Genomic DNA, 10,912 nt, shown 5'->3' with positions numbered 1-10,912 from the left:
TCCTCGCTCATTAACTCTAGCTAAGTGGACAAAGCATTTGGTATGGTTTGATGCATCGTGTAGCCGGAAAAATAATGATAAAACAAAATAAAACCACTGTGATGCGTGACTACGAGGTCAGCGCGAAAACTCCACAAGTTAAACCGCTAACGCTGCGGCCAACCGGGACACAGCGCCACACGGTGGACAGCGAGTTGAGATGTAAACGCTGCACATAATGTTTTGTTCCCAAATATAAATCATTCTCAACGCTCCTCTGAAAGCGACGACAAGTTATTCCTGCGGTTCACATAGAGCTGCTCAACCAGAGCTAACGCAGCGGGTTTAAACTCTTACCTTGATGTGGAGTTCTCTAAAGAATCATAATCCCTCACAGTGGCTGATGTAAATATCTGGTCAGTCTGTGTCCAGTTTGAGTGAAAGGAGGCGATCTGTGCCGAGTTAAACTTCAGACATCCAGCTGCTCCAGTGTGATTGGTCCGCTCTGCCCGCTTTCAGTGCATCAACTATAAACCATCTTTTAGGAATAAATTTGCTCCACCAGTGAAACGCTCAGAGCAACAGAGACGCTTGGAGTATGACTTATTTAAAAAAAAAGTTTTTCTTTTTTGTGTTCTAAAAGCAAAAATAAGCAACACTTATCCAATGGGGGCAGGTAAAGCCTGGTGGGCGCCAGGCTGAGAATACACTGATATCAGTTCTTTACCGTGTCAAACCCAGGGCCTGAGGGCCAAATCTGGTCTGCCATATGTTATGTGTCCCTCTGGACTCCAGAGTTGTGGGGCTCAGGGCCACTGGGAGCAAAAATGTTCAGACTTTTTAAGAAAAGGTTGGATTCTGAGATTAAAGTTGGGATGAATTCCTGTGTCCCCCTCTGTCCTGTCCCATCCTGTCCTCTGTGTCCCCCTCTGTCCCTCCAGATGTCCCCGCGGCCCCTGGAACCCCTGGCCAGGCGGCTGATGAAGGGCGTGGTCATGGTGGAGCTGCTGGGCGTGTTCGGGGCCTACTTCCTGTTCCACAGGATGAACAACAGTCAGGGTAGGACGTGCGACCTGTCGGCCATGTTGCTCAGGGAAAACATCTGCAGGAACATCTGCTCTCTTCTCTTCCTGCTGCAGAGTTCAGGAGCTCCATGAACAGCCGCTTCCCTTCAGTGCTGGAAGGTGAGTTCAGCTCTGCTCTCTGGGCCGGTTCTGCTCAGGTTCTGGTGAGCCTGAAGACGCCGATCTGCTGATTCCACCTTAACCGAGCAAGTCCAGTTCTGAAGATCTGGGAAAGGAGCTAGGATGTGTAAAGCGGCCAGCAGGGGGCAGAGTGGAGCTAACGCTGAATATCAGAACCAGATCCAGTTTCAAACAATAACCAATCAGGATCAGAAAAACATTCCACAGTTTATTAACAAAAGAAAATGTTCGTGTGAAGCTTTAATAAATGAAATTACTTTAACAATGAAGCAGTCTTTGACAGTCTCTCCTGTGCTCTCAGTTTACTACCAGTCCAACGAGTGGGCCGGGATCTATGGGATCCGGGAGCGGGACCAGGAAGCCTGGGCAGCCAAACGGGACTGAGCTACTTCCTGTTCCTCCTGAAGGCCCCGCGGCCCCTCGTCTTCCTCCTGATGAAGGAGCTCTTCCTGCGGCGCAGCGTCTGGGAGTCCCGGCCGTGGATCCAGTCGTCCCGCTGCGATTCCCACTTCAGCTGCTTCAGGCCTAAAGAGAGGAAGAGGAGGAGGAAGAGCGGAGGTCAGAACCAACCAGGTTCACATCTTAAAGGGACAGTTTGGCTTTAAAAGCAGGAGAATCTGAACCAGCCAATCAGGAGCCATCCTGGAACCAAAGGGGCGTTGCCTACCACTTCCCTCCATCCAAAGGATCATCTGGTTCCCTCCAGAACCGGACCGGAACCAGCCCAACAGTCATAAAAGCAAACTGTCCCTTTAAGGAGCAGAACTGGTTCTGTTGGACCAACTGGACTCTGAATGTTCTGACCTGCTAGAATCCAGTAAACTAAAATAAAACAGTTTGTCTCCTGATTCATGGACAAATGCTTCTAAATGTTTTCCCAACCGGTTCCGGCCTGTTCTGGTCCGGTTCTGGTCCTACCTGCTCTGTCGCTGTTGGCCATGGCGTTCAGGCCGATGTTGTCCAACTTGCAGTCGGTGTTTTCGTCCAGCAGCGATCCAAACTGGAGGAAAACAGGAGGATGAGAATCGCCTGCAGCGCCCCCCACTGGCTGAAACTGGACCATCCGATCTGCGGCCAAAATAGAGCCGACCCGGTTCTGCAGGAAAATAACTCACCTCCTCCGCTGAAGCAAACACACCTCTGTCTTTCCTTCGTTTCTTCTCCTTCTCCGGCTCTGGAAGAACCAGGAAGTGAAACAGGAAGTGATTCCAGGTGCTGCAGAACTTCCTGGAGAGTCAAAAAGGACACAAACCTAAAGGTCCGGAGAAATCCGGCTCCTTGGAGGACTTCCTCTTCCTGGTCTGAGGAATAGCAGGAAGCTCCGCCTCTTCGCCTGAACCTGCAGGAAGGAAAACACACTTCCTGTTGGGATCCCAGCAGATCATCAGGGAGGAAGAGGAGGAGCAGAACCGACCTTCAGGAACATCTTCATCCTCGCCATCCTCCAGCTCTGGACCTGCAGGAGGGACAAACTGGGATAAACCAGGAGGAAGCCAACTGGACCGTCCCGAAGAACGCTCCCTACCATCATCATCCTCATCAGGGTCCATGAAGGTCCCGCCTTCGTCCTCTCCAAAGTCTTCCTCATCCATGCTGCCCAGAGACACCTCCTCATCGTCCAGGTCATCCTCCAAGTCCGAGTCCTCCGAGTCCCTCCCTTTCTTACTGCGGACGTTCCTGGGAAACACAGGAACGTCAGAACTGGAACCAACCAGAACCAACTGGGCCGTCAGTTGACTGAGCTGATTGATCCTCAATTCACAGATGGTGTTACATGATCTGTCCACCAGGGGGCGAGTAATTAATGCTTCCTGTGATTCTCTCTTCTGATTGGTCAACTTCACACCTGTCCCCTCTACTCAGGCCAGTTAGCCCCGCCCCCAGTGCGTTCTAAATGAAATGATTAAATGTTTCTGAACAGTCAAGACTGGAAACTTACAGACATTTTCTAGATTTCCAGCTTTGATTTCTTTTCATGGATTCTGGAAAACTCACCCTGCAAAGTCCAGGTCGCCGTCCGGAACGTTGGTGAAGTCGGTCTCCAAGGAATCTGTTGGGATCAGACCCAGTCTGGTTCATGGGAATGTTTCAAACATCCTCGTTAACGACTCGTTAGGAAAAGCTCGTTAGTACCGAGTGCCTCCTCGAACTCGTCGTCGTCCACGCTCTCCACGCTCTCGTCGTCTCCGTCGGGTCGCGGCCGCCGGCTCTGCTTCTCCTGCTGCCGTTTCTTGAAGAAGCTGCAGAAATAGAATCACACTTTGGGTCAGCCGGGTCGGAACCGGATTCTGGGTGAGCCGGGCGGAGCGGCGGGACTCACCGGTGGAAGAAGACCTGGTCGACGGGGATCTGGCTCTCGTCTCTGGACAGGAACTCGACGCCGTTCACTGGAAGAACCCAGAGTGAGAACTGGACCCGGAAACGTTCAGAACCAGAAGGACCGGCAGGGAAAACTCACCTGGCAACGAGCCGACCGGGAACCGCTGCTTGGGCCTCAATGCCGCAGAATCTGTGTTTTCTGACAAACAGACAGGAAATTGGATCAGAACCGATCCCGGGTCGGGAAGGAGCTGGAGAGCGGATCCGGGATTCTCACGTTTTCCTCTGAGCTGCTTTGGATTCCTGAAGACGAAGCGATCCAGGAACCGGATCAGTGTGAAGTCCTGGAGCGGATCCCCAGTGTACTGGACCGGTTCTCCCTGCGGACAGGAAACGTGTGAAACCCAGGCCGGGTTCTGGAGGACCCGGACGGGTTCTGGTGTTACCTGCAGGACGGTTCTGGCAAACAGGGACACCGATGGGTGGAAGTGCAGAGACAGCTGCAGAGGGGGAACAGAACCGGGTCAGAACAGAACTAGTCAGAACAGAATCCAGAACCGGGTCTTTTGGGTCGGTTCCTTACCCGGTGCAATTCCCACAGCGGGGAGCGGTCGGCACCGCAGAACAGCGGGTTCCTGTGGACCGGGTCGTAGTTCTGGGAGCTCCGCCCTCCTGTCAGAACATTCAGATGTTAGAACCGGGTCGGATCAGAACCGCCTTGACCACACCTGTTCTAATCCAAATCAGAACCAAGAAGGGACCAGGTACCTTCCAGGTTCTGGTGGTGGACCCATGATGCCGTGGGCCGGGTCGCTGGTTCCGCCACGCCTCCCTCCGGTTTGTCAGCCAGAGACTCCTCCTCTTCCTCCTCTTCATCATGGCGCCTCTCCTCACAGACATCTTTAAACTCCTCGTCTTCCTCCGCCCCGTCCTGTCAGAACCAATCAGAACCAGAACCAATCAGAACATCAACAGGAGTTAATACGAGGTGAAAACCGGTCCGATTTAAACCCGATCCCAGCGGTACCGCCCCAAGGCCCGGTTCTCTCACCTCCCCCTGCTGCAGCAGCATCCGCAGGCCCGGCTTGGCCTTCATCAGCTCGGAGACGAGGAAGAGCGCCCCGGCGGCGAAGCAGGCGCCCTGCTGCGCGGCGACCTGCAGCAGCCGCTTGGCGAAGGCCTTGACGCGCCGCGGCGCCACGTCCGCCTTCAGCGCCTTGAACAGCAGGTTGAGGAACAGGTTCTGCCGCGGCGCCGCCGCCAGCCCCGGGTCCAGCAGCTTCCTGTAGCACCAGGCAGGACGCCAACCAAGTTACTCACCAAGTTACTCAGAATACTTGTTAGTAATGCGTTACTCTGGGAGTTACTTGGTTATGCGTTAGAGGAGAAAAAAAGTTTAAATTATGATGTTACTAAATAAGTTACTCAGACAAACTGTTGAAAATGTTCAGCCAGTAAAGTCAGTGACGGGCTTCACTGCAGAATGAAACTCATAACGTAATTAGTAACTTAATTACTTTCGAATCAGTGAACTAACTAAGTTACTAGTTAATCAGTCGTTCCCAAAGTAAGGGTTAACCCTGCCAGTGCACACTGGGTTTTCTCCAGCTGGTCGGTTGGGTGGGTCCGGTCCATTTCCGGGTCTCTTACCTGTACAGGGCCACGTAGAAGCGGTCAGACACGCTCTGCTGCGCGTCCAGCACCTGGAACAGCAGCATCAGCGCCTGCACCGCCGTGTTGAACTTGGCCAGGTGGACGACCCGGAACAGCGTGTCCAGCTGCTCGCGCACCTTCTCGTCTCCGGCGTCGGCGTAGGGATACGCCCGGTTGACGCCGGTCAGCAAAGCGCTCAGCATCTTGGACTCCACATCCTTCTTCTTGACGCAGGCGCCGAAGAAGGAGAAGTAGACGGCGATGAGCTTGGCGGCCAGCGGCGCCTCGTCGTGGCTCAGCATCACCTGGCTCAGGAAGCACACGGCATAGTACTGCGCCTTGGCGCCGACGTTGGGCCGGAACATGAGGCGCTCCACCTCACAGCACACCACCGCCTTCATGTTAGGGTGGTTGTGCAGCAGCGTCTCCAGCAGGTGCGCTGCCTTGGCCGCCATCTTGTAGTCGGGGTCGCCCAGCTTGTTGACCACCTGGACCAGCAGCGCCCTCTCCTGCTCTGGCCGGCCGCTCAGCAGCTCGTGGGCGGCGGCCAGCGCCTTAGCCTTGGTGGCCGCCACCGTATCGTGGCCCACCTCGTCCAGCGCCGCCACGAACTCGGCCACCTGCTGCTTCAGCTGGTGCTCGAAGTACCAGAGGATGAGGCGGCGGTCGCGGGCGTCGCGGTTGCCGCTCGCCCGCTCCTCCAGCTGGTCGAAGGGGCGCTGGGCGAAGGGGCGGAGCTTCCGGTGCTCGGGCAGCAGGTCGGACAGCAGCAGCTCCCGCAGTGTGTCCAGCGCCATCAGGCCCATCCGTCGGCTGCCCTTCCTCTTCACCATGGAAACCAGCGTCTCCACATGCTCCAGCATGTGCACCGGCGCGTCCTGCACCAACAGCGTCATGGCGGCCATCCGGTCAGCCAGCGCGCCTGAGGAGACCACCGTCTTCATCCAGGCGGAGTTGGCTCCTCTCTGCAGGTTCTTCTTGGTGCGGTACAGCTCCACCTCGGACTCAAACAGCCGCTGCGCCAGCGCCTTGTAGCGGGACACCACCGCCGCGTCCTGTGGCGTATCCGACCCTTCCGAGGCATACTCAAGCTCGAACCACTTCCTGCCCGGCTTGATGAGCAGAACCTGCCGCGGCTGGAACTCAAACTGGGCCAGGTTCTGCTTCGGCTTTTTCCCAGGTGGAACCGGAACAACTTCCTTCTTCTTCTGTTTTTTACTCTGAGAGCTGGACACTTGATCCGCAGCCGATGCTTCCACAGCCTTTTTTCCCTTCCTGTGGTCTGCAGCGGCGCCGCCCTCCGGCTGGTCCGGTACGCTTTGGGACCCGGTGTGGGCCCGGATCCCCAGTTTGGATATGAATCCCTCCAGCTCTCCCTCCTCCAGGTCGTCGATGGCTCCCTTCATCCCTCCATCAACGAGCTCGGTGGAGTCATTGATGGCCGCCAGCAGGATGTAGTCCGCCTGCAGACGGAGAGCAGGGACCAGAGATCCCACACGGTCTGGTTTCACTTTTAATGTTTTACAAAGTTGACATTTCAGTTAAACTGCACCTCCAGTCCAAAACAACATTTTTATGTCATAAACCAACACCATGCAGATGAAGCTCGGGCTGTTACCTCCACCTGTTGGCAGGGTGGAGGTACTACACCCAGAGGATCCAGATCTTTAGGGATCATGGTGAGTTTGAAAAAGGGAATTTGCTGAAAGAACATCCTCAGAACAGGAATTAAACCAAAACTGTAAAAAAAATTTTTAAACATATTGCATTAAAGATGAAAAACTGTTCTACCCTTCACCTCTCTTCAGTTTTTAGCTTCACATTCTGTGAGTAAATGTCTTAATCATATTTTGCTGTCCGATTATCCTTTAATCCAATTTAATCCCTAAACTGTATCGTTGTTGAGTCCAGCAGAAAGAACCAAGCTTTTCACATGGTGATGCTAGAAGGATTTTTTTCCCTGTTATTACATTTAAGGCAAGAAAATCTTTTTCTTATTTAAAAATTGAATTATTTGCATTTATGTTGTATTTCTAATATTGTATAAAAGCAGTTTAAGTGGGTAAATGGCAAATCTGCAGAATGTTCAGATATTTTTTATCTGAATAATAGATTTTTCTCCTGTTTTTCAAGGACTTAATAAAAATCTAAACATGATTAATCGCAGCTCCTGTTTGCAGTCTGTTGACACAAATCACTTCTGTGACGTCATCTCATCCTAAAGAGCGGACCTGACCATTCCCCACTGGTTCCGTTCAGTTTCATCGGGTCAGAACTCCAACAGGGTTCTGTTAGTAAGCCCGAACTGCTGAAGCTTCCGAACCGAACCATGGGTCTGTTCGCTGGGTCTCGCTGATATTTAGGACCCGTTTCAACATGTGTCGAACCGGACCAGGAGTTCCACTGGTGGGAAACATCTGGACCTCAACTCACACCCAGGGTTCTTTTGAAACGGAAGTCCCGTCATCGCGAACCGAACCCCGACTGACCTGGGTCCCTCCGAGCCGCAGCACCTCCTCCAGGTTGAGCTCCTCTCCGCCTGGAGTCTCCTCCTCCTCGCTGTTCTCCTCCTGCTGGGACTCATCGGAGCTCCTGCTGTCCGCCATGCTGTCTCTGCGGCGTGGAGAGCAGCGCCGGATGGGGACAGAGAGAGGCAGCGAGAGAGCGCCAGCGCCACCATAGGCCGGAGGGGGAACTGCATCCCAGACTGCACACTGCAGACAGAAATTATTTCTTTCGTAAATGTTATTCTAAAGTAAGAAATGACAAAATTATCTGTAGAAACCATAGCCGTCCTTAAAGCAGACATGTCAGTTCTATTATTGATACTTTTATCATCACTTAAGCTTTTTTTTTAAAAATAGTATTTATTCATGAAAACGGCACAAATGATACAGGAAGACGCATTTATATAACATTCAGAAAAATATCGGAGATAAAAGAAAAACAGGAAGAAAGTGGAAAACTGGAATAAATATTTATACATATCAGATTAGGGCTTAAATAAATAATTTAAAGTAATTGCTAAAGTGCGACAAAACTATATGGTGATTGCAGTCTGCCCGAAACGCTACGGTATGCGTTTATCGAATGCACTGCAAATGAATCAGAAAGGAGACAATTCAAAGAACCAATTTAGATTAATGAGCAACAAATTTACTGTTGAAAATATTTTTGGAAGTGATGCAAGTAAAATAAAATGTTAAATTATGCTATTTTTGAAAAATATAAATCTAATAGGGAGAATTTCTATTACTACTATTAGTTTACTTATGCATCATTAGTAATTTATCTGCGTTATTTTACTCCTTTCCCCGTTAATTTCTTGTCCCCTCTCCAGTGCTCCTGGGGCAGGAATGCTTTCTACAGTTATTTGCCAACCGCCATTAAAACAAAGTAATTTCGCGCTTTAATCCACCTGCTGGAAGATCAGCCCGCAGGATGTTTGGTCTGTCATGGTTTGAGATTGCTGCGATTCTTTTCAGGTAAATTATAATTCGGAAACACTATTCTAAGTTATTTATTGTTTTTCTGACAAAGTTATTGAAATCATTTTTCGTATTAAGCAGCGCGGCAGATAAGAAACCGCCTGACTTCGAACTCAGCGACGTTTTGTTTGGCTGCTGGACTCCTAAAACATCTGAGAAACAAAAATGGCGACAGGAATCAGCAGCAGATCGAGGATGGACATTAAGAGGAATCACTACAATCAAGTGAGGATCTGCTGGACTCATTAAGGTAGGCAAAGAAACTCCGGTTATAATCCATCAGGAGTGGTGGAGCGAGAAGACGTCTCAAGGGACGATGCTCAGGATGCTAACGATGCTCGGGATGCTAACGATGCTCGGGATGCTAACGATGCTCGGGATGCTAACGATGCTCGGGATGCTAACGATGCTCAGGATGCTAACGATGCTCAGGATGCTAACGATGCTCGGGATGCTAACGATGCTCGGGATGCTAACGCTGTTGACTGACATATCTTTTTTCATTACTAGATGTCAGTAAAGCGCTTTTGTTCTGATTTAGATACATTTCTTAAATTTTCATTGGAAAAATAAGGCACATGCAGTAAAGAAATCTTCTCAAATTCTTTCGCTGAGCGAGGTTTAAATGTTTTGACATTTATTGTCTTTAATCAAATATTTAAAATTAATTTAATTGAGTTCTAAAAAAATCAAAATTCCATGTGGAATATTATAAAGATCATTTGTTAAAATAGGTGATCAACTGAAACCCCAATTTTTTTGTTGCATTGTTCTTTCTCAGTTGGAAAACTTCTATTCAAATTAGCGAAGTTTCATTAGCAGGTTCAGTTACGTTGGAGTCTATATATTTTAATACAGCTACTCTCCTCATCATATGGAACTATGCTTAAATCATACATAAATACAAATCATCATATCTACATAGATATGATGATAGACATAGATTAAAAATATTAATTTGATAAACTCGACAGTAATGGTTGAGTATTTTTTATTGATTACTCGACAGTAATTTCTTAATGACCAATTCAAATTCTCAAAAAGAATTTGAATTGGTCATTAAAAGGATCCACGACTAGCTGAACATGTTGGCCTAAATATATTGCAATTTTCCTATTACTTAAAAAAATGCTGTCTTTGATACACGAAAACTCATAATTACTTCAAAAATGTACGTCTTGTTGAGAAAATAAATTTAAAATAAGCTAGTTTTAAAACTTAACATGTCTTGATTCAAATGGCCTAATTGTGGTTTTAAATTAGTAACGTATTCTGGCCCATTGACCTTTAATTTACCTGTAGTTGCAGCAGATGGTTTGCTAGGATCGTTTGAACTGCCTTTTGTCTGTGTGGGAAAACAATACAGTGGAAGTTCCAGCTTTTCACACTCATCTGTGAAAGGCCGTAAACACGGCAGGGGTTTCTGGCTTTAGAGAGGATCAGAGATAGCTCCTGGTTGGATGAGCAAAGATACGCCTTATTTGAATAAATTAAAGATAAGAATACGCCTTTTACTATAAAACTTTCTACACAGAAGTAACAAATCAGATTTTGATCTTGCAATTCTCCAAAGACGTCTTTGCACGTCTTTGCTTTTCTTTCCTTCTTTTCCAAGTCTGTCAGGTAAATGAATGTATGTCTCCGCTGTTCTGCAGTTTCTGGTGTAAGTTTATGCATTGTCTTGTATTGGATTAAACTCTGTAATTCTGTGATGTCAACACACATTGTTGTTTTCCTTGTGGCCACACGCGGCTCGCCGAGAGGACCTGGGATCCAGAGGAAGAGAGAGAGCCAAACTTTTTCCAAAGTTAATTAATTTAGAATTTCTTCCTTAACAGTCTTTTGTTATATTTTCCACCCATGGAGGTCACCATTTTTTTCACCATTATGATGACGCATAATGGTCCATTCTGTACTGAAGTCTACAGAGTAAACACAGGAATGTTAACTTTACCCCAGTAGTTGTTTATCATATTGCGTTTGACTGGTGTCATTTTAGATAATGTCATTTTAGCCATATCGGCTGTGCCTGATATGGCTGGAAGAATGAGAAGGACCTCGCTGCAGCAAACAGGAAGGGGCGGGACGGACCGCTGTCGGTCTCATACCTTATTTGGAAATGGGACCATTACAATCTGGAAGTGAAGGGGGCGCTATTTCCTATACTTCCGTTTTTATTTTCTTTTGAAATCAGTGATATATTTTCACCTTTAGGAAGGAGTTTCTCTCTCAGAATGTATTTGAACTTATTTACTTTATTTACTTCAG

The 10,912-nt window shown here is 48.8% G+C and overlaps 2 protein-coding genes across 4 annotated transcripts in view; one reads left to right on the top strand and one right to left on the bottom strand.

The window, feature by feature from the left end:
* LOC107833922 (protein CEBPZOS-like) overlaps positions 1-2,032 on the top strand; it is a 4,046-nt gene extending 2,014 nt beyond the window's left edge. For both annotated transcript variants that reach the window (XM_016664352.1, XM_016664353.1), the window contains exons 2-4: positions 921-1,038; positions 1,119-1,163; positions 1,486-2,032. In XM_016664352.1, coding sequence (XP_016519838.1) covers positions 921-1,038; positions 1,119-1,163; positions 1,486-1,568 — 246 coding nt within the window. In that variant the 3' untranslated portion in view covers positions 1,569-2,032. The remainder of the gene's footprint in view (positions 1-920; positions 1,039-1,118; positions 1,164-1,485) is intronic.
* cebpz (CCAAT enhancer binding protein zeta) lies at positions 1,367-7,814 on the bottom strand. 2 transcript variants are annotated; one of them, XM_007578447.2, is made up of 17 exons: positions 7,646-7,814; positions 5,154-6,619; positions 4,555-4,786; positions 4,272-4,434; positions 4,087-4,175; positions 3,950-4,003; positions 3,781-3,883; positions 3,643-3,702; positions 3,505-3,571; positions 3,318-3,424; positions 3,180-3,234; positions 2,710-2,861; positions 2,599-2,640; positions 2,437-2,523; positions 2,300-2,358; positions 2,103-2,184; positions 1,367-1,709 (listed from the first exon to the last, which is right to left on the bottom strand). In XM_007578447.2, the coding sequence occupies exons 1-17, from the start codon at positions 7,760-7,762 to the stop codon at positions 1,570-1,572; spliced, it is 3,075 nt and encodes a 1,024-aa protein (XP_007578509.1). In that variant the 5' UTR covers positions 7,763-7,814; the 3' UTR covers positions 1,367-1,569. The 2 variants fall into 2 exon arrangements, with proteins under 2 accessions (XP_007578509.1, XP_016519819.1); XM_016664333.1 differs by having other exon boundaries at positions 3,643-3,883.
* Between the last annotated feature and the right edge of the window lie 3,098 nt (positions 7,815-10,912).

The sequence above is a fragment of the Poecilia formosa genome, unplaced genomic scaffold (genome assembly GCF_000485575.1).
Source record: "Poecilia formosa unplaced genomic scaffold, Poecilia_formosa-5.1.2 Scaffold480, whole genome shotgun sequence".
Lineage (NCBI taxonomy): Eukaryota > Metazoa > Chordata > Actinopteri > Cyprinodontiformes > Poeciliidae > Poecilia > Poecilia formosa.
This window is presented reverse-complemented; position numbering and strand designations above follow the sequence as displayed.

Excerpts from the sequence above, each read along its gene's own strand:
- cebpz (XM_016664333.1), bottom strand. The coding sequence starts at position 7,762 with ATGGCGGACAGCAGGAGCTCCGATGAGTCCCAGCAGGAGGAGAACAGC. Across the intron at positions 3,572-3,642 it reads CCCGGTCGGCTCGTTGCCAG|TGAACGGCGTCGAGTTCCTG; the intron begins GTGAGTTTTCCC and ends GGGTTCTTCCAG. Across the intron at positions 2,862-3,179 it reads GGCGACCTGGACTTTGCAGG|GAACGTCCGCAGTAAGAAAG; the intron begins GTGAGTTTTCCA and ends TGTGTTTCCCAG.